Source organism: Oncorhynchus kisutch, linkage group LG10 (assembly GCF_002021735.2).
Source record: "Oncorhynchus kisutch isolate 150728-3 linkage group LG10, Okis_V2, whole genome shotgun sequence".
NCBI lineage: Eukaryota > Metazoa > Chordata > Actinopteri > Salmoniformes > Salmonidae > Oncorhynchus > Oncorhynchus kisutch.
In genome coordinates, this window is record NC_034183.2 from 59,851,174 (window position 1) to 59,874,741 (window position 23,568).

The 23,568-nt window shown below is 44.7% G+C and overlaps 1 protein-coding gene across 11 annotated transcripts in view; it reads right to left on the bottom strand.

The window, feature by feature from the left end:
• The window catches only part of LOC109876860 (trinucleotide repeat-containing gene 6C protein), a 78,165-nt gene that overhangs the window by 41,572 nt on the left and 13,025 nt on the right, over nt 1-23,568 (bottom strand). For all 11 annotated transcript variants that reach the window (XM_031834319.1, XM_031834318.1, XM_031834325.1 and 8 more), the window contains 2 exons: nt 23,254-23,275; nt 9,008-9,316 (listed from right to left, as the gene is read on the bottom strand). In XM_031834319.1, coding sequence (XP_031690179.1) covers nt 9,008-9,316; nt 23,254-23,275 — 331 coding nt within the window. The remainder of the gene's footprint in view (nt 1-9,007; nt 9,317-23,253; nt 23,276-23,568) is intronic.

Below are 23,568 nucleotides of genomic sequence, written 5' to 3' on the forward strand. Positions count from 1 at the left end.
TACCATCTTAAACACATGCAACATGTGACAATATGCATGGCTATATGTATGTACAGTGGGGAGAACAAGTATTTGATACACTGCCGATTTTGCAGGTTTTCCTACTTACAAAGCATGTAGAGGTCTGTAATTTTTATCATATGTACACTTCAACTGTGAGAGACTGAATCTAAAACAAAAATCCAGAAAATCACATTGTATGATTTTTAAGTCATTAATTAGCATTTTATTGCATATTCAGTGGCTAATGAATTAGGACCCAGATTGCAGTTCCTATGGCTTCCACTAGATGCCAACAGTCTAGACATTGTTTCAGGCTTGTTTTCTGAAAAATTAAGGAGACCTTTTTGTCAGTGGACTGAGGAAGAATGCAGAGCTGGTTTGCGAGCGTGACCAAGTGCGCGCCCTTCGGCAGGGTAGCCTAGTGGTTAGAGCATTGGACTAGTAACCGGAAGGTTGCAAGTTCAAACCCCCGAGCTGACAAGGTACAAATCTGTCGTTCTGCCCCTGAACAGGCAGTTAAACCCACTGTTCCTAGGCCGTCATTGAAAATAAGAATTTGTTCTTAACGGACTTGCCTAGTTAAATAAAGGTAAAGGTTGAAATATTATCGATTATTTAGACAATTGACAACATGAGGATAAATTAGGAACATCGTTTGACATGTTGAGGAACTTTACCGGTACTATTAGGATGTATTCGTCTGCATGTTTTGACCGCCTCGGAGCCAGTGGATTACTGAACAAAACGAGCCAACAAAACAGAGTTTTTGGGATATAAAGAGGGACTTTATCGAACAAAACGGAATTGAATTGTGTAGCTGGGACTCTTGTGACTGCAACCATATGAAGACCTTCAAAGGTAAGTGATTCATTTTTTCGCTATTTCTGACTTTTGTAATTCCTTTACTTAGTTGTAAAATGTTAGTATGGAGGTGCTATCCTCACATAATAGCATCGTTTGCTTTCGCCGAAAAGCCTTTTTGAAATCTGACATGTTGGCTGGATTCACAACACGTGTAGCTCTAATTTGGTATCTTGCACGTGTGATTTCATGAAAGTTTGATTTTTATAGTCATTTATTTGAATTTGGTGCTCTGCATTTTCTCTGGCTTTTGGCCAGGTGGGACGCTAGCATCCCACATATCCCAGAGAGGTTAACAAGAAGTTAATCTTCAAGCCGATGTATAACACTTGTATTTTTTATGAATGTTTATTATGACTACATCTGTATTTTGAATTTGGCGCTCTGCAATTTCACCGGATTTTGTCGATGTGGGTCGCTAGTGGAACGCCTGCGCCAGAAAGATTAAAGAGAGAGCGGGTGGGAGGGAGCATGCGTATGTATGACTCTGTATGCTACGTGCCTGTACTGTAGCGTGTCAGAGGAGATAGAGCTGTATGCTGGTCCAGCACCATCTTGCGGCCTACAGTGTCTCCCTGGCCTATCCCAGCAGCCCAGAGAAAGAGAGACAGAGAGCGCGCGAGTGAGCAGAGAAGTCTGCCAAAGGAGTGAAGTGAATCATGAGCTTTTACCGTAAGGCATGAGTCACCCAGCCCACAGACCTAGGCCTCTCGCTCTCTCATTTCACTCAGATTTCCTTGCTCTCCACCCCGCAACCCCCCCACTTCGCTCTCTTCAACTCTCTATAACTTCTTTATTTAACCAGATAAGTCAATTGAGAAACAATTGTCATTTACAATAACGACCTGGCCAAGAGGCATAACATTGCAAGAGTTTACAGGACAACACACAATACCACTAAAAATACATAAAAACACCTCTCAGTCCACCTCTCTGACCTGCGCACTCTCCCACTCTCACCAATTATTTCTCCTTCTCTCCCTCTTTCCTTCTCTACCCTGCTCCCCGTCTTTATCTGTGCCAGATCAGTCCCACTCAGGCCCTGCCAGGTCTTCATCGCTCCACCATTACAGGAAATAGCTCTGGTCAGCACAACTCAAAACTCTTCAGACAGTACTAACACACAACAGAACTCTTTCAGAGACTCCCTCTAACCAGCAAACAAGAAAAACAAGTGCCAAAAATGTTACATTTTCAGGAAAAGGAAATGAAGGACAAACATGAAATCTTAACAGGAAATGTATCTAGACTACAAACCATCAAATATCTGACCTGCTGAATCACTGAATGTTTGAAACACGGCACACAGTTTTTTCCGGATCAAAACGGGGCTTAGGTGGTGGGCGTGGCCAAACAAAACATTTAGAGGCCCTCCTGTTGGCCGCAGTGACAAAATGTAACTGTTTTAATGCCAATCTCCTGCAATTCTACACATTTAGCCATGACGCTTAGAGACAAAAATTCAATTTTAAAGCACATTTCCTGCAATTCTACACATTTTGCCATGGTTTACGCTAGTGACTCAACATTATAACAAAGTCAATGGGGGCCTCATGCCATAACAAACATACTCCTGAAGGCATCATTTTTACATTTTAGATTCTCCCTGACTGTCTAGCTTTTATTTTGTTCCATAGGTCCATTATCTTTTGGGTATACCTCCCATTTTGTTTTAGTTTACACTGAAAAGGTTTTTCCATTCCGAACATTATTTGCAAATATATATATATATATTATTATTTTTTACTGTTTGGACACAGGCGGTACAAAGAGAAAAAAACTTGTCATGATACCAGAATTTTGACTTCAATACAGATACCAGGTTTAGTATCAATACAGATACCAGGTTTAGTATCAATACAGATACCAGGTTTAGTATCAATACAGATACCAGGTTTAGTATCAATACAGATACCAGGTTTAGTATCAATACAGATACCGGGTTTAGTATCAATACAGATACCAGGTTTAGTATCAATACAGATACCAGGTTTAGTATCAATACAGATACCAGGTTTAGTATCACAATACTCAATTCCGTCACATCAAAAAAAGAAGGCATGTCAGCCAAAGTCCCAGAATGACACTGGATCCAGACAGATAAACTCAGCTACTGCTCTGTTGAGCATCTTTAGAGTTTAATATTTTTCAGAGACAGCCATGTATGCATAATCCAGCGTTTCCCAAACTCAGTCTTCGGTACCCCAAGGGGTGCAAGTTTTTATTTTTGTATCTCTATTGATAATCTGGGTAAATCATGTGGCCTAGGCCTATTCACAATATAGGTGAATGCATATTCAATAGTGCTTGCATGCATTATTTAGCATGTTGGCTGATTTTCATGGGGCTACAGAAGACAAATGATCAGTTTCCCTTCTATTTGGGCCTTATTTTCTTGTACTGATCAACAAAATTTGCATAGAAGTAAGTTATTTTATAAAAGTGTGCGCTTTTAACCAGTAATGACATTATTCATGAGGCAAGAGGGGGGAGGTCAGTCAAAGCCATATTCACACACAGTCAGTTTGCAGAGGTAACAGAATCTTTTGGAGAGACCGAATAAGTGAATGAATAAAGTTTTGTTGGCAATCATCTTTGCAATCAGTATATTTTGCTTTATAGTTTGCATATTATCACAAACAAAGAACTAGGGTAGTGAATAGATGTTACAGTAGTTGCTCCACTAAAGGTTTTGTGATTATGCTGCGGGACTTAGAGGTTATTTGTGGTTTAGTACGGTACCCTGCATCACTACTGCATTGCTCCAGACCAGCGCAAGGCAAAGTTAGAGCACTGATTATGTGTTTGGGTCCCAAGGCGCTACTGTGTCTCTGTAGTACTGTAGCTTACACCCGACCAGTCATGTTGTACAAGACACTGCATCCCAGTGCAAGCTGTGTTGCTACAGATGCTGGTTCAACACCCGTGCCAGCCTCGACTGGGAGACCCATGAGATGACTGTAGGTTTTTGGTTTCTCTCCCTCTAAAAACAGAAATAATTCTAAATAACAAACTGGTTTTATTTACAAATTAGTAACAATGTCTCACCCCATGTTCCAGAATGGCCTTTTTCCCCCTTGCTCATTTTACGTTATTTGAAAACAAAATCTTTTCTTTTCTTTAAACAAAGCGATGATTATGATTAATTTAGATCTAAAAGCCTCTTGGATATTCTCACAGATATATCATTAACCCTGTTATTAGCAGGACAATACAAACTCAGCAAAAAAAAGAAAAGTCACGTTTTCAGGACCCTGCCTTTCAAAGATAATTTGTAAAATCCAAATAACTTCACAGATCTTCATTGTAAAGGGTTTAAACACTGTTTTCCGTGCTTGTTCAATGAACCATAAACAATTAATGAACATGCACCTGTGGTAGTTAAGACACTAACAGCTTACAGACGGTAGGCGACGGTAGGCAACTAAAGGTCACAGTTATGAAAACTTAGTAGAAAGGCCTCTTTAGTGTGCTGACTGAAAAACACCAAAAGAAAGATGCCCAGGGTCCCTGCTCATCTGAGTGAACGTGCCTTAGGCATGCTGCATGGAGGCATGAGGACTGCAGATGTGGCCAGGGCAATAAATGGCAATGTCCGTACTGTGAGACGCCTAAGACAGCGCTACAGGGAGACAGGACGGACTGCGGATCATCCTCGCAGTGGCAGACCACATGTAACAACACCTGCACAGGATCGGTACATCCGAACATCACACCTGTGGGACAGGTACAGGATGACGACAACAACAACAAGTTACACCAGGAACTCACAATCCCTCCATCAGTGCTCAGACTGTCCGCAATAGGCTGAGAGGCTGGACTGAGGGCTTGTAGGCCTGTTGTAAGGTAGGTCCTCACCAGACATCATCATTGTCAACAATGTCGCCTATGAGCACAAACCCCCCGTCGCTGGACCAGACAGGACTGGCAAAAAGTGCTCTTCACTGACGAGTCACGGTTTTGTCTCACCAGAGATGATGGTCGGATTTGCGTTTATCGTCGAAGGAATGAGCATTACACCGAGGCCTGTACTCTGGAGTGGGAACAATTTGGAGGTGAAGGGTCCGTCATGGTCTGGGGTGGTGAGTCACAGCATCCTTAGACTGCCTGCAATGACAACAAGCTCAATCTCAACGCTGTGCGTTACTGGGAAGACATCCTCCTCCCTCATGTGGTACCCTTCCTGCAGGCTCTTCCTGACATGACTCTCCAGCATGACAATGCCACCAGCCGTACTCTTAGTTCTGTAAGACAGGAATGTCAGTGTTCTGCCATGGCCAGCGAAGAGCCCGGATCTCAATCCCATTGAGCACGCCTGGGACCTGTTGGATCTGAGGGTGAGGGCTAGGGCCATTCCCCCGAGAAATGTCAGGGAACTTGCAGGTGCCTTGGTGGAAGAGTGGAGTAACATCTCACAGCAAGAACTGGCAAATGTGGTGCCGTCCATGAGGAGGAGATGCACTGCAGTATTTAATGCAGCTGGTGGCCACATAAGATACTGACTGTAACTTTTTATTTTGACCCCCCCTTTGTTTAGGGACACATTATTCTATTTCTGTTAGTCACATGTCTGTGGAACTTGTTCAGTTTGTCTCAGTTGTTGAATCTTATGTTCATACAAATATTTACCAATGTTAAGTTTGCTGAAAATAAAATGGTTTCTGAGTTTATATTGGTCATGGCTCCCGAGTGGCGCAGAATGGGATTGCCTTGCAGTTCTCCAGCTGTATCCACTGAAATAGCGGTGGGCGCGCAAGGTTCATGGCACGAGGGCATGGGGCACAGGATGGGCCGTAGAGCCACGCACAGAAGACGGACCTAGCCCATGTGGAAGGGAGGAGGAGGAAGGGGAGGGAGGGTGGACCCCCACCCCACCCCACTGGGTAGCACAGAGCAACACTTTAAGCGGCATTGCAATAATAATGGCGCTGACGAGGGAAACAACCCCACTCTTCTTAGTGCCATTCTGCATGTTCAAACTAAAACAACGTAACTAATAATGGCACGAAAAATTTGGAGGGCCTTAATTCAGATAACAAATGGCTCACTTTCGTTTGGGCCTACCGAGTGGTGCAGCTGTCTAAGACACTGCATCGCAGTGCAAAATGCATTGATACAGATGCAGGTTTGATACCCGTGCCGGCCGCCACCGGGAGATTCATGAGGCGGCTTTTGGTTTTAATTCATTCATTCATTCATTTAGAATCCCCCAATATGTAATTATTGTCGGAGAGTCACGTCATATTTTTCAATATACTGTAGGCCTACCATAGGCGACATGAGTCTCACTAGTGTTGAGTAATGTGCTGTTAAAAGTAGTGTAGGTCTTATTTATTTAAAGAGCATATTGAAGTTAGAAGCAATAAGACAAGCATAGGGACCGGTCTTGATAAATTTAGTTTCGGTACTGGTTAGAAGACTACAATTATAGAATTAGGGTGTAGAAATGTTGTGCTTTTAGTGTAACCTTTATTTAACTAGGCAAGTCAGTTAAGAACAAATTCTTATTTACAAGGACAGCCTACTCCTTCCTCCCCGTCAGGGAATTGAACCCCGGACTCCCGTGTGCCAGCACGACACAGGGATTCTTTAGTTGAATAGCCTAGTACTGTAGCCTACTCCCGACTGTCACGTTGTACAGCGCCATATTTTCTGTTCCATCGTTATTTATTAAAAAAGTATATTGAAGATAGAAGCAATAGGATTTGAAGCAATAGCTATTTCAGCATCCTTTCGCGTTGCTATGAAACAACACAGGGACTGGTCTTGACAGATTTTTATTTTCACTGAATCTCCGTTTGGGTATTGGTTACACTACAATTAGGGTGAGGAAATGTTATGCCCCTTAGATATTAATCTAGAATCCTCCAATCCTCTTATGCTCTTAGTACTGTAGCCTACTCCTGACTGTCACACTGTACAGCAACATATTTTCCATTCCATCCTAACAGAAACCCCGAGGGTTTAATTTTTCTTGGAATAGAAACACCATAATATTAATCAAATTAATTACGCTACATTTCTTAAAAACAATCCCATATACTATGCTCTTACAGAAAAGATTTTAAATTCTCTAGTAATGCCAATATTGAAGACTATCAAATGCTTCTCAAAGATGCCCTCTGGTGGTCAAACTAACACTAACTTGCATTAATGGTAAAACTGGCTGACAATGAAATAACGTAGCACAGAATTCTGCATCAGCCTGCAAGGTATGCTGCAGTATGACGCAACTTTTAAAGGAGGAACCACTGTAGCTTCAGCTGTAAGCTAGCAGGGTAGCCTAGTGGTTAGAGCGTTGGACTAGTAACCGGTTGCAAGTTCAAACCCCCGAGCTGACAAGGTACGAATCTGTCGTTCTGCCCCTGAACAGGCAGTTAACCCACTGTTCCTAGGCTGTCATTGAAAATAAGAATTTGTTCTTAACTGACTTGCCTAGTTAAATAAAGGTAAAAAAACAAAAAACTGTTCATAGTGTTCCTGCTGGAGACAGTGTAACTGTTCATAGTGTTCCTGCTGGAGACAGTGTAACTGTTCATAGTGTTCCTGATGGAGACAGTGTAACTGTTCAAACGTTAGCCTAAAAAAGCGACTGGTATCTTCTTGCATTGTAAAGTGCTGCATCATTCAAGTGTGTTAACTTCTGTGGAGCTAACATGATGCAGCCCAGACTCCCAGTACAGCATGTGTGGAGCTAACATGATGTAGCCCAGACTCCCAGTACAGCATGAGTGTGGAGCTAACATGATGTAGCCCAGACTCCCAGTACAGTATGAGTGTGGAGCTAACATGATGTAGCCCAGACTCACAGTACAGCATGAGTGTGGAGCTAACATGATGTAGCCCAGACTCCCAGTACAGGCTAAGTGGAGCTAGCATGATGCAGCCCAGACTCCCAGTACAGGCTAAGTGGAGCTAACATGATGCAGCCCAGACTCCCAGTACAGGCTAAGTGGAGCTAACATGATGCAGCCCAAGACTCCCAGTACAGGCTAAGTGGAGCTAACATGATGCAGCCCAAGACTCCCAGTACAGGCTAAGTGGAGCAGGCACGGTGCACTCGCACTATAAGGTGGACATTGGCTGCGCTGATAGATAGACTTGATCAATGAGACACATTTGACAGAAGTACCGGAAATAAAATAAATTCTAGTCCCGAACCATTTTTCATGTTCTAGTATTGAAAAGGTACAGAATGTTCAGTATACATCATGTTAGCTCCACACTCATGCTGTACTGGGAGTCTGGGCTACATCATGTTAGCTCCACACTCATACTGTACTGGGAGTCTGGGCTGCATCATGTTAGCTCCACACTCATACTGTACTGGGAGTCTGGGCTACATCATGTTAGCTCCACACTCATACTGTACTGGGAGTCTGGGCTACATCATGTTAGCTCCACACTCATACTGTACTGGGAGTCTGGGCTACATCATGTTAGCTCCACACTCATGCTGTACTGGGAGTCTGGGCTACATCATGTTAGCTCCACTTAGCCTGTACTGGGAGTCTGGGCTGTATACCATGCAACACTATTAGGCGGCCCGCCCAATACTTTTCTATGCAGAAAAAACCCTGCACACACAAACTTTTCTTATAGTAACTAAGTATGACTGAGTTGAAATCTTTAGACTGGTCTTCAGGTTGTTTAAATCAGATCAAATCTCTCACACACGCCAGCTGTGTTTACTCTCCGCCCCTCCACAGTGGCCCCCTGCTGTAATTTACTCTCTATATTTAGAATCCCAGGCCAGGTAGAGCACATTCAAAACAAACAACGAACACAACAACAGATCCTCCCACACAGCGGTGCACACAGCCCTGCAGGTGAACTAGACAGCAGTCTGAAGCACAGTGTGATACACAGCAGACCCAAGGAAACAGGCAAGGAAACAACAATGACATACACTATACATATCTAAAAGGAGAATGCAAAGTGGCAAACTAAACAAAATACGGGGAAACACTTGAACTATCATCAATATAAGATATGAATCCCGGAAAAGCTCCACTAAATAAAATGTACAACACATAATCAGAGAAAATAAGTTGGACAGTCAACTGTGGTCAAGTTCAGGGTTGTGGAACATTCCCAGAGGTCAAAAGGTCACAAAGGAAAAAGCTCAAAGTAAAGTGCTAACCTGTGTGCGATGCACCAGAGGATTTCTGACTCGAGTCAGGTTCGGGGCGTCCTGGTACAGTTGGAAGGGTCCCAGGGGGCAGCGGCTGACCCCTCTTCAGCAGCTGCTTGTGCTCCTGCTGGCGGAAGCGCGGAGGGATCTCTCTTGGCGGGTAACGCTGTTGGGCGGGCGAGGGCTGGGACTGCTGCTGGGCACTGGAGGGGGCGCGCTTGCCATTACTGCCACTGCTGCTGGTGGGGGGCACAGACGGGGTGGCACTGGGGTTGGCGGGGGGAGGAGGGGTGGGGCCGGGCTTGGCTGAGTCTGGCACTGTGGAGGGAAGAGAGAGGAGGCAGGAAGTTAAGGCACCAGGCAGAAGCTGATTTTGATTTATTCAACACACACACAAACATTCACACATCCACATGCTTAGCAGTCTGATGATACCGAGGCATCATCAGCTCACCATCCCTCCATCTTAAGCATTAGTAGGCTTAAGGCAAAGCCCACTAACTGATCTTAGATCAGTGTTTATAAAGACAATCACATCCTAACCCTGGAAAAAGAGGGCAGTTTTAGAGCTACTCTTCCCTCTGTAACCCCCCCACCCATCCTACTGACCTAGCCGTGACTTCTCCTTCTCACATTTACATTCCACCCTGACCGTCTATTATGTCTACGCTTCCAGCCCCTATGACAAACTCCACTCGCCCACTTCCTCAGTCTAGCATTAACATAAGCCAGCTAGCACTGTTTAGCATGGTATGCTAGCTAATTACTCAACTCATTAATTTCCTCAGCAATAGTTAGCAAGCACCATTAAGCATGCTAGCTAAGTACTATTTTCATGTATTGCCTCAACTGTTTTAGCTTTTTAGCAGCCTAGCATGCTAAGTACTGTACTCATTCATTTCCGGGCTCAATATTAGCAGTTTTGTAGGCTAGCACCTTAAGTATTAGCAACAGAGGGGAAGTGCTCAAAAAGGTCAGGGCTCAATCCGTATGAGGAGAGGCCAAGTAGCAAGAGGATCAGATTTGGAATGACAGGCATCAGGTGCATTATTGAAACGAGATGTATTCTGGTCCTAATCTCTGTACTGGTGCTTTCAAAATAAATGTGATAGTCAGCAAAGAGCCTAGTGCCGCTCTTCCATTTAATTCATTAAATGGATGATAATTTTTACCATGCTAGTAAATTAGCGTTTTATTTTCGGGCACTAGAAAGGTCCTCCTGAAATGGACACAAGCATGGGGCAGAGCGCTAACCTATTATACCAAGTAAAAGAGATGCTTGTAAGTCGCTCTGGATAAGAACATCTGCTCAATTACCAATATGTTAATGTGTAAGTGTATTGAGTAGAAAACATGGTGAGGGTAAAAGACAAAGGGTTAAAAACACAGCAAAAGAAGCTGACGAATTCCTTAATCAATAAGCTGTTTCTAATTGTTTTATGTTCCACATACCACACACCCCCCAGGCCTTATTGATTAAGTAACCCACAGAAAATGTGTGGGTTCTGCGTACGACGCTGTATGGGAACGGTGCTGCTCCATTGACCACAGCCCAATGTTTGTGCAGTGAACGGTGAACAGCTCACACACACATTTATGTAACCGGGAGGCCCACAGTAGGGGGGAAGAGCACAGAACGGTGTCATACAAAAACATGTTTGAACCTTTATTTTAGCAGGGAGTCGTACTGAGACCAAGGTCTCTGTTACAGGGAGTCGTACTGAGACCAAGGTCTCTGTTACAGGGAGTCGTACTGAGACCAAGGTCTCTGTTACAGGGAGTCGTACTGAGACCAAGGTCTCTGTTACAGGGAGTCGTACTGAGACCAAGGTCTCTGTTACAGGGAGTCGTACTGAGACCAAGGTCTCTGTTACAGGGAGTCGTACTGAGACCAAGGTCTCTGTTACAGGGAGTCGTACTGAGACCAAGGTCTCTGTTACAGGGAGTCGTACTGAGACCAAGGTCTCTGTTACAGGGAGTCGTACTGAGACCAAGGTCTCTGTTACAGGGAGTCGTACTGAGACCAAGGTCTCTGTTACAGGGAGTCGTACTGAGACCAAGGTCTCTGTTACAGGGAGTCGTACTGAGACCAAGGTCTCTGTTACAGGGAGTCGTACTGAGACCAAGGTCTCTGTTACAGGGAGTCGTACTGAGACCAAGGTCTCTGTTACAGGGAGTCGTACTGAGACCAAGGTCTCTGTTACAGGGAGTCGTACTGAGACCAAGGTCTCTGTTACAGGGAGTCGTACTGAGACCAAGGTCTCTGTTACAGGGAGTCGTACTGAGACCAAGGTCTCTGTTACAGGGAGTCGTACTGAGACCAAGGTCTCTGTTACAGGGAGTCGTACTGAGACCAAGGTCTCTGTTACAGGGAGTCGTACTGAGACCAAGGTCTCTGTTACAGGGAGTCGTACTGAGACCAAGGTCTCTGTTACAGGGAGTCGTACTGAGACCAAGGTCTCTGTTACAGGGAGTCGTACTGAGACCAAGGTCTCTGTTACAGGGAGTCGTACTGAGACCAAGGTCTCTGTTACAGGGAGTCGTACTGAGACCAAGGTCTCTGTTACAGGGAGTCGTACTGAGACCAAGGTCTCTGTTACAGGGAGTCGTACTGAGACCAAGGTCTCTGTTACAGGGAGTCGTACTGAGACCAAGGTCTCTGTTACAGGGAGTCGTACTGAGACCAAGGTCTCTGTTACAGGGAGTCGTACTGAGACCAAGGTCTCTGTTACAGGGAGTCGTACTGAGACCAAGGTCTCTGTTACAGGGAGTCGTACTGAGACCAAGGTCTCTGTTACAGGGAGTCGTACTGAGACCAAGGTCTCTGTTACAGGGAGTCATACTGAGACCAAGGTCTCTGTTACAGGGAGTCATACTGAGACCAAGGTCTCTGTTACAGGGAGTCATACTGAGACCAAGGTCTCTGTTACAGGGAGTCATACTGAGACCAAGGTCTCTGTTACAGGGAGTCATACTGAGACCAAGGTCTCTTATAAAGAGGCCTGTAATTACAAAAATATACACATTAATACAACATGAAAAGCAGAGATACACAACACAGTCATGGAAAACAAACAAACATACATTTTTTTCACAAGTAAGGTGCAAAAAAACTAACGGCAGATTTACCTAACTGTGTAGAGACAAAGGAATTTCCAGAGTTAGCCATCCCTGAGACTGGGGTAACCCCATTTTGGCCAGAATTTCTGGTGACCCCACCCCACCCCGCCCCAAATCGAAACAACCTTAAAATAAAAAAGTACATTTAGATTCACATCCACAAATAACCTCCAATTCAAATATCTTATCAAAGCACCAATAAATACCTTTACTCAATGATAGATTATTAGAAAATACTTTCTCAAATACGTTTGCATTAGGGATGTTACCGGTTAATCGGTTAGCCCCCAAAAACACATTTAACCGGTCTTGCTTGTCGTCATGCATTTTAATTTATCACAGGCGCACAGCATACACAGCCTAGTTTGAGGAGTGGAATAGCCTACCATCTGTCAGACAGCACAAGAGTAGCTCCGCAAAAAGCCTGCGTAGGCTACTGGAGTGAATTCAGCAGCATAGGCTATAGCCTGTCTACCGTTGACTATCAGCACATCAGCCACCACTTTGCAGTGTGAGGTTGAAACCTGAAGGTTTTCACTTTACGTCAAATAAATCAGTCTTCCCTTGCATCAAAGTAGCCTTGTGAAAACCCATCCATAGAAACGGGGAGGCAATTATTTTATTGGTTTTCATATCAACATTCTTTTGTTGTCCAGAAGCCAAATGCATTATCCTAGTCATATTAGCAACCCATCATAGTAGCTGCTATTAGATCCCCCCCTCTTTCTACGTTTCTAAAAGAGATTATCATCTCTGTCACATATGGAACTGCTCACATTAGGTGTTCTGTTGAGAACGGTGTTTCCCGCTAATTGCATTTGGGTAAATCTTTGAAAATGATGTTTTATTAGGTGCTTCATTGTAGGAGTTGCATGTTCAATAATAGGCTATAGGCAATAACAGGCTTCATCAATAAGTGCATCGATGACATCGTCTCCACAGTGACCGTACGTAACGTACATACCTCAACCAGAAGCCATGGATTACAGGCAACCTCCTCCCTGAGCTAAAGGCTAGAGCTGCCGCTTTCAAGGAGTGGGACTCTAACTAGGAGGCTTATAAGAAATCCCGCTATACCCTCCGACGAACCATCAAACAGGCAAAGGGTAAATACAGGACTAAGATCGAATCGTACTACACAGGCTCCGAACATCGACAGATGTGGCAGGGCTGACAAACCATTACAGACCACAAAGCGAAGCACAGCCGAGAGCTGCCCAGTTACACAAGCCTACCAGATGAGCCAAATTACTTCTATGCTTGCGTCGAGGCAAATAACACTGAAACATGGATGAGAGCACCAGCTGTTCCGGAAGACTGTGTGATCATGCTCTCCGCAGTCGATGTGAGTAAGACCTTTTAAACAGGTCAACATTCACAAGGCCGCTTAGCCAACATGTCTTCACTAACATTTTCAATGTCTCCCTGTCCGAGTCTGTAATACCAACATGTTTCAAGCAGACCACCATAGTGGGCACAGGAACTAAGGTAACCTGCCTAAAGGACTACCAACCCGTAGCATGTCTGTAGCCATGAAGTGCTTCGAAAGGCTGGCCATTGCTCATATCAACACCAGTATCCCAGAAACCCTAGACCAACTCCAATTTGCATACCGCCCTAACAGATCCACAGAAGATGCAATCTCTATTGCACTCCACACGGCCCTTTCCCCCCCTGGACAAAAGGAACACCTATTTGAGAATGCATCAATAAGCTAAGGACCCTGGGACTAAACACATCCCTCTGCAACTGGATCCTGGACTTCCTGACGGGCCGCCCCCAGGTGGTAAGGGCAGGTAGCAACACATCTGCCACGCTGATCCTCAACACAGGGGCCCTCAGGGGTGCGTGCTCAGTCCACTCCTGTACTCCCTGTTCACTCATGATTGCACGGCCAGGCACGACTCCAACACCATCATTAAGTTTTCCGATGACAACAGTGGTAGGCCTGATCACCAACAACGTCAACAATCTCTCCCTCAACATGATCAAGACAAAAGGAGATGATTGTGGACTAAAGGAAAAAGAGGACAGAGCACACCCCCATTCTCATCGACGGGGCTGGAGTGGAGCAGTTTGAGAGCTTCAAGTTCCTTGGTGTCCACATCACCAACAAACTAACATGGTCCAAGCACACCAAGACAGTCATGACAAAACCCATTCCCTCTCAGGAGACTGAAAAGATTTGGCATGGTTCCTCAGATCCTCAAAAGGTTCTACAGCTGCACCATAGAGAGCACTGCTCGGCCTCCTACAGCAAGACCCCCCAAGCCATAAGACCCCTGAACATCAAATGGCTTCACGGACTATTTGCATTGCCCCTCCCCCTATTTTACACCGCTGCTACTCTCTGTTATTATCTATGGATAGTCACTATAATAACTCTACCTACATGTACATATTACCTCAACTAACCGGCGCCCCCACACATTGACTCTGTCCGTTACCCCCCTGTATATAGTCTCGCTATTGTTATTTTACTGCTACTCTTTAATTACTTGTTACCTTTATTTCTTATTCATATTTGTACTGCATTGTTGTTTCGGGGCTCGTAAGAGAGTATTTCACTGTCAGGTTTACACCCGTTGTATTCGACGCATGTGACTAATAACATTTGATTTGATTTTTAAAATGTGATTTCCCCCCTGGTTCTCCCTCTGCCCCCGCAGCAGAGAATCATTGTGGGCTACAGCTGTTGCCACCAGCCCCCTGACCAGCTCCAGCTCTACCTCAGCCTGCCTGCAGCATAGGAACCAGGCAGGAAAGCTCGAGCTAGAGTGTGCTTCGCATTAGACTTCTCTCTCTCTACCTCTCCTCTACTCCCTACCTCCCTCCTCGTTCATCCATTCCTCATGGTTTATAACCAAAGATGGCTACACTAGGCCAAGCAGATGGAAGGCATATACATTACGCTGGCTAATTCTCCCTGCTGCTGATTCAGAGGGGATTTTTCTGTTAAAACGGGGAGTATTCTACATCCCGCCTTTAAATAGAACAGTATTAGAGTGATGGTCTCTCTGACGTAGATGCTTCTAGAAGTACTGGGGACAGATGGAGGGAGCAAAGAGGCGGGGCTAGCGGTCTGTTCTCTGGCTACACCAATCACAACATGGTGCAGAGAATAGTGTGTCACAGTCCCACCACCCCCGTGTCTGTCTGTGTCTCTCTCTCTCTGAATCCAGCCCTCCCTCTAATCCACTTACAATTAGAGCCCTATTCTTCCTCTGCACCCCTATTCTTCCTCTGCACCCCTATTCTTCCTCTGCACCCCTATTCTTCTATGTCTATGAGGTGTGATGAATACAGTGAAAGAGGTAGAAAAAAGTAGGAGATGGAAAGCGAGAAAAAGAGATTACACAGTTCTAAGCTGTGCGATGAGCCTGTTTGATAAGATACACAGTCGTCAGCTGGAGAGAGTTATGTGGATTCCCAGTTCATCAAAGATGCACTTCAAACTACGGCCCTGAGACCCTACAGCCTCACGCAAAGGAAGGGAATGGGATCCCATTTTACACTTTAAAAGAGCCCTTCATTTTCTGACGATCTCACACACACCAGGGGTCACGTTAAGAGTTCAAAAATCTGCATTTTCAAAACACAATCAAAAAAATATAAACATTCTGTGTTTCAAACCATTTTCACCTGGGTTTTATTTTGAAAGTCAGTGTTTTTAGCTTCAATAGTGATCGGGGTGCAACTATAGTTTTCCTTCACAGAAAAGACATTGGTGAAACATCATTTTCATCAGATGACAGAAGTGTAAAGCTATTTGGCTCGTAGCCACACAAGTAAAAAAAGGAGGCCAAATGTCTGAAGTTTGAGGTGCCCTTAATCTGTCTGTCTCAGTGTCTGTGTGTGTTCGCACCATGCAGACTGCTCTCCACTCATCAAATCGGGCCACACACACACACACACACAATTATAGGCTTTTCCATAGCTTACGTCTTTAAAATCGGCCAGAGAGAGGAACTGAATGGAGAGCTTTCATACCCGAGGCCCCGACAACAGCTCACACTGCTCTAAACAGGCTACTATTGCCCAATGTTTGGGGGGGGAAACACATGGGTAGATCGGAGAGATTAATTACAAGGTCTTCTCTGTTATAATGGGCTGCGTTCAGGAGAAAAAGTGTTCAACTCCATTTCACAGCAGTGGCGGGTCTTGGAAAGCAAGTCACTACAAGGGTTGACTTTAATACTGTGGCATATTGGGTTCAGGGAAGCTATGGATGTAATAATAGAATGCAGCCAAGAAAAGGATGGGATGTGTCATGGCCTTACCAAGAGGGCAGCGTGCAATAGAGCTGAAAACAGTATTGAATATCTTCACAATGCAGACCAATGAATGACAGTCAATGTTGGCAAAAAAAAAAACAACATCTGTTGCTTACAGGTAACGTCAGTCATATAGATACCAGGCCTAATCAGAACCAGATGAACAAGTCGATTCATCACAGAAGAACACTGTATAAAGATACTGATCTGAAAATAAGATGAGAGACGGAGGTTAATGTAACAATCATATAAGAACGAGAGTGTGTGCATTGACACGCATGTATCCGTCCATGTTTGTGTGTGGAGTGTGTCTCTCCCTTAGGGTCTCTGAAGGGCTCGTCTGTCTCCCCCTCCTCTCCTCAGCGTGTTGAGCTGAGCTGCCATACTGAGCAGAGGGCCTCAGAGGGGAGGTGGAGATGATAGGGCTTAATTAATCCTGATTAAATATGGGGCTGTAATTTCAAGGAACAGCTCTCTCCCAGGTGTCCTGATCCCTCAGAGGTCTGAGAGGCAGGAGGGCTGTAGTTTAGAGGAACAGCTCTCTACCAGGTGTCCTGATCCCTCAGAGGTCAGAGAGGCAGGAGGACTGTAGTTTAGAGGAACAGCTCTCTCCCAGGTCTCCTGATCCCTCAGAGGTCTGAGAGGGAGGAGGACTGTAGTTTAGAGGAACAGCTCTCTGAGGGCTCCTGATAACTCATATAGAGTTCTGAGGCAGGAGGACTGTAGTTTAGAGGAACAGCTCTCTGAGGGCTCCTGATAACTCATATAGAGTTCTAAAAGACAGGAGGTCTGTAGTTTAGAGGAACAGCTCTCTGAGGGCTCCTGATAACTCATATAGAGTTCTAAGAGGCAGGAGGACTGTAGTTTAGAGGAACAGCTCTCTGAGAGCTCCTGATAACTCATATAGAGTTCTAAAAAGGCAGGAGGACTGTAGTTGAGGAACAGCTCTCTCCCAGGTCTCCTGATCCCTCAGAGGTCTGAGGCAGGAGGACTGTAGTTTAGAGGAACAGCTCTCCTGATCCCTCAGAGGTCTGAGGCAGGAGGACTGTAGTTTAGAGGAACAGCTCTCTCCCAGGTCTCCTGATCCCTCAGAGGTCTGAGAGGCAGGAGGGCTGTAGTTTAGAGGAACAGCTCTCTCCCAGGTCTCCTGATCCCTCAGAGGTCTGAGAGGCAGGAGGTCTATAGTTTAGAGGAACAGCTCTCTTCCAGGTCTCCTGATCCCTCAGAGGTCTGAGAAGCAGGAAGACTGTAGTTTAGAGGAACAGCTCTCTGAGGGCTCCTGATAACTCATATAAAGTTGTAAAAGGCAGGAGGACTCAAAACACCTTGGTCTGACTACTGTATATTGAAATGTCACTATACCTTTATTCAACAATTTAAAACATTTTAAAGATGCACTATGCAGATATCACCCCACCATGTCCTGGTTTCTAAAATTCTAATAGTTTGCCTAATTTCAGTTTGTGACAAAACAAGCAAGTATAATGTAGAGAATCATTGTACCATTTCAACCGCTATGAAATATATTTTCCATAACCCAAAATATTGTTTTTACAGCTGGTGTACAAAACCGAAAGTAAAATATGCAAAAACGACACTTAAGAACGGGAACCATAGAAATAGCACACATAGAACAGATACAGTATACCGCTTCTTATACTTGATTTAAATGAGAATGACTGATCTATAACACACGTCTATGTAGATTTGGTCAGGTCGCCCAAAACGTTACATATTGCAGCTTTAAGGCTTTGAGTGTTTGTGTGCACCCAAGATGGAGGCCAGACAGACAGGATGAAGGCACAGGGACTGGAGCTGGTTCAGGTTAGCAGGACAGGAGACTTTTCTTTCACACACACCATTTCCCCATCATAAAACATTGGTGGAATGTGCTGGGGAGTAGCTGCAGCTGGTGGCTGGGAGAGAGAGAGAGACCTGTTCAGAGGTGGAACTCTCAGTCACACACACACACGTAGGAGTGTGTGTGACAAAGTGTCAATGTTATACAACTGACCTAATGAGAGATCCAACTGGCCCACTGCGTCCCCTATTCCAGGAACCCATTAAGTCCAACTCCTCTACCTGACTGCCCAGTTTCCTACACTCCACTGCTACTTCACCTGCCCACTCAACCCTGCCTGTCCACCCCATACATCATCCCACCACAACTCCCTCAGCAGCCAGCGCAAGCCTTACACTCAGCCTGCTCGCCTCAACGTACACAGCTATAGATTAATGTCTTCCTGAAGCTAGTGTGGGTTATGGAGTGGTCGCTGGAAATGTCGGCTTTGGCTTGGACAACCTAGGAGTAGGTATTAACATGGATAACTGGTCACAGTTTCCCCAAAAACAAAATGACAAGACCCGTGAAATTAGCCGACAACATTCCCCCCCCAATGCCGCATTAATGCAATTCCACAAAACACACAACATGTGCAGCACATAATTAACCCTGGGGGACTGCACACGCTGCCCACACACAGTTAATAAACCCTACAGGAAACATCTACAGCAGGCTACAGTAGGCCTACAAAATAACATGGGCCTCTTCGCGCTCTCATTTTGACAGTCACACATTTCACAGGCCTATGCACAATTCACTAAATAGGCATCTCTGTCACAGAAATTAATTATGTTACCAATTCAGAGGCATGAGAGAAAAGTATATCTTCTCCTGTCCTAGAGCCCAGCCCATTTTCCTATCCAGTCCCAATCACACTGAAACCTAAAATCCTAACTCTAGTCTGGCATGAAAATTCCTAACTTCATTCTGTAGTCCATAGGTTACATGATCAAATCTTGTCTCTGGCCTATGCATGTGAAAATACTGCTAGCACATCTCCTCCGCGCTGTCTCATACTTGCTGCCCATACGAGAGCTTCTGTAGAGAATCAACAAACGTAGATATGGATATTTCTAAAACAGAGTTGGTCCCCGATAAATAGATGAAATATCAAGTTCCACTCTTCATCTCCCAGTTACTGATGAGCTGATCTGCTGTCTGTATAATCATCAACTCCATTAGGCAAATATAGGAGATATTCTGTCATTCGTTGAAGGAGGTTATCTAGCAAGCTTAACAACGTTGGTAATTTTACTTGTTCGACTGCTGTTACAAAGTCTATGATTGGACAACACTATTCTCCGGGTGTGCTTTGTGTCAAGATGTGCTGAAATGCACTCAAATAATTGAGGGACATGATAAAGGTCAGAATTTATGAACAACTTGTTCCGCAATTCACAACAATGTCATTGGCGATCAAAGATCGAGTAACTATCATCAATAAACATCAGTTTCATTTGCGCTGAAATCTTTACATAGCGGCGCAGCCAAGCCGACAAGGTGGCACAGCTCCCCTCTTTTTGGGGGAGAATCCTGGCATAGTGACCATATCTTGGTTTTAAACACTTTAAAGTGGGCACTGGAATTATTCCTGGTATTGAAACTTGGCATATTGTCAGGAAAATATGAATCCTTACGAGTGAGTGAGTGAGTGAGTGAAAAATAAACAGGCATCTATCACTACGTGATGCCTAATGACAGCTCTCATATACAGCCACTGTCCTATCTCAGTCATTTGTATAATTCACATCACATATGTGATTTGCCAGCCATTTTGCTTCACTGTTGGAGCTAGTAACATAAGCATTTAGATGCAATAAACTTTGGTCTGATACAGTTACATACCAGAGGAGGCTGGTGGGAGGACCTATAGGAGGACGGGTTCATTGTAATGGTTGGAATGGAATGAATCAAACACGTGGTTTCCATGTTTGATATCGTTCCATTATTCCATTCCAGCCATTACAATGAGCCCATCCTCCTACAACTCCTCCCACCAGCCTCCTCTGCTATATACAATCTCAACAAGACATATATCAGCTCTAACCTAAACATACTCCTAGACAATACAGCATAAACAACTGAATGAATGCCCCCCTTGCCTCTGCTCAGTGATTGGCTAATATCCATCTTCACTGTATTCATTCTCATAGCGTTTAGCCGCTGAAGAGACAACATGACAGCGACGGCAGCGTGTGGAATAAATAAATTCCCTCCGGAATACACTGCCATTTATGGCTCTGCTGCGACACAAAGCGCTGGGTGTAATTAAGTCAATGTGAAACGGCAAATTAATCTTATGAAATGACAGCGTTGTGTCGCCGCAGATTTGGAATAACAATGTGATCTTATGGCGCTATGTAAATGTGGTGGCTGCAGCTCCGTCTGGAATGGATGCTGTCCATGCTATCATAGTTACCGGGTATGTATCCCTATGTTACACTATCCCCTCATCATGCAGCGCCAGGGAGAAAATGCCTCCACATGGGTGATGGTCCAGTAGACAGGGAGGACTGGTGTCTGATGGGGTGGGGGCATGCTACCTGCCATAGACAGGAGAGATTCAGGCACAGCTGTGTTGTAACACTAGATGGTAGTGGTGGTAGAAACTAAGGAATAGTTGTGTTGTAACACTAGATGGTAGTTGTGGTAGAAACTAAGGAATAGTTGTGTTGTAACACTAGATGGTAGTGGTGGTAGAAACTAAGGCAAGGTTGTAACACTAGATGGTAGTGGTGGTAGAAACTACGGCACGGCTGTGTTGTAAATGGTAATGGTGGTAGAAACTAAGGCACGGCTGTGTTGTAACACTAGATGGTAGTGGTGGTAGAAACTAAGGCAAGGTTGTAACACTAGATGGTAGTGGTGGTAGAAACTACGGCACGGCTGTGTTGTAAATGGTAATGGTGGTAGAAACTAAGGCACGGCTGTGTTGTAACACTAGATGGTAGTGGTGGTAGAAACTAAGGCATGGTTGTGTTGTAACCCTGGATGGTAGTGGTAGAATACCTCTCACTCTATAGAGACAGAGAAGTGGCTATGAACCAGAACTGCATGGAGAGAGGCTGATGAGCTGTAACTAGGCCACAGCCAGGAAGACACTGTAGAGGTAGGAGACTATCACCAAAGGCAATACGTGCTGCTTTCACACTAGGGACTGGCTGATGGAAACCATACATTTATCTGTTATTTTACCAGGTACGTTGACTGAGAACACGGTCTCATTTACAGCAACGACCTGGGGAATAGTTACAGGGGAGAGGAGGGGGTGAATGAGCCAATTGTAAACATAAGGACACGTGTGTCTGTGTGTACTTGTCAACTTTTTTATGTGACAATCTAGCCCCCTTCAAACTAACCTCTGGACTTCAAAGCCAGTTCCACTGTGTTTAATTGTTTCCCTCTAAATCAGGGACTGATTTAGACCCGGGACACCAGGTGTGAGCAATTAATGATCAGGTAGAACAGGAAACCAGCAGGCGACAGACCTCATAGGGTAAGAGTTGAATATCCCTGGTTTATACAGATGCACATGTGATTGTACTAATGTATTCATAAAAGTCTGTTGACCTATGCATTGATATAATTGTGTTTGTATGAGTGCCTATACTACATACACAGTCCCAGTGGAGGTCGGTGAGGCAGAGGGAACTTATTTATATGAATGTACTGTATGCCTTAGCCATGTGGGTACACATGTGCCTTTTATGTTGATCTAGATGCACACTGCTTACTGTATGTGTAAACTGTAGACAGGAAACTAGTGTGTTCTCGCTCACTTTCACACAATACTCTCTCAGTTTCTTTCATGTACTTTGTTCCTGCAGTCTCTTTCCTTCAGACCCTTTCTTTCACTTTTGTCATTTCCTTCTCAGGAATATGTTTGTGACAAGCCAGGTGAATTTCCTTCTGCCTTTTTCACCCCACTCTCTCTATTCCTCCATCCACCCCCATATATATTCTCCTCCTCCCTCCTCCAGACCCAGGTTGGGTCTCCCTATTACAACCACAGTAGAAAAATGCAGTATTACGCTGGTGGCCTCTCCCTGCCTGTTGTTACCCCTATCCTGCACTTTCACACTGACCCTGCTCTCAACAGTCAACACCACATTCTAATGTGTCACAGCCAGCTTTCATGGGACTTTTGAGCCATACATGGCTTAGTGGAAACATGCTAACCAAGAAAACTAACCCAGATTACTGCTAACTGGATGGAAACAGGCTAACTGGATGGAAACAGGCTAACAAAGCTAACTGGATGGAAACAGGCTAACAAAGCTAACTGGATGGAAACAGGCTAACAAAGCTAACTGGATGGAAACAGGCTAACAAAGCTAACTGGATGGAAACAGGCTAACAAAGCTAACTGGATGGAAACAGGCTAACAAAGCTAACTGGATGGAAACAGGCTAACAAAGCTAACTGGATGGAAACAGGCTAACAAAGCTAACTGGATGGAAACAGGCTAACAAAGCTAACTAACCCAGATTACTAATCATTATTGCAGCTCAGCAGCACAGACAGACTCCAGTAGATGCAGTCCTGCAGCCTACTATACCCTGTAGGATTACACTAAAATGTCCCTTCCTCATCTTGACCTTTAAACCCCCCACTTCCCCAACCTCCTGTTAAGTGCTAGAAGGCCGTTACAGGACCATTAACGGATGCCCTAATGAGCTTTCCTAGAGACTTTCTCTCAAAACATAAGCCCCTCCCGGCCCCATCTGGCCAGTCACACCACATAACAGGTCCTCTCCCTCTCGCCAGTCCTTCTCTCTCGCTCATTAAGAGCTTTGGCACAGAGGGAAGTGAGAGGATGTGTTCTATCTACAGTGCTCTGGGTTCAATTCACTTCAAAACCCTGCCAGCTAAGTGCACACTGTGCATACTCTCACTTTCTCTGTTGCTCCGACTGTCATTCTCCCTCCATCCCCCTCTCTTTTCAATCAGTCAGTCAGTCTAAGGTAATAGGAGGTAGGAGTGGTTGCAGAATGTTGGAAAAGATGAGAACAACACACCTTTGGTTTTCTGTTCAGTGACCTGGAAAGAAAGAGGAAGAACATATTAGCAACAGATTTTTTTTTTAAGTACAAGGGACTACAGATAAATGAGCTGGCTGGATAAAACTGCCACATTTATTGAAATGTTGATGTGTAGGCCTATTGTCCCTGTCAAATACACATAATAAAGAAAGGAGTCCTAACTGAAGTATGTGTTTTATGTCAATATTTAATGCAACAGACAAGGTCTCCTCTCTCGGAGTTAGCCTGCTAGCGTTAGCATGCTACTGGGTTGGCTGCCTGCACTTCAGCCTTGCTCTGACTGAAAGCCAG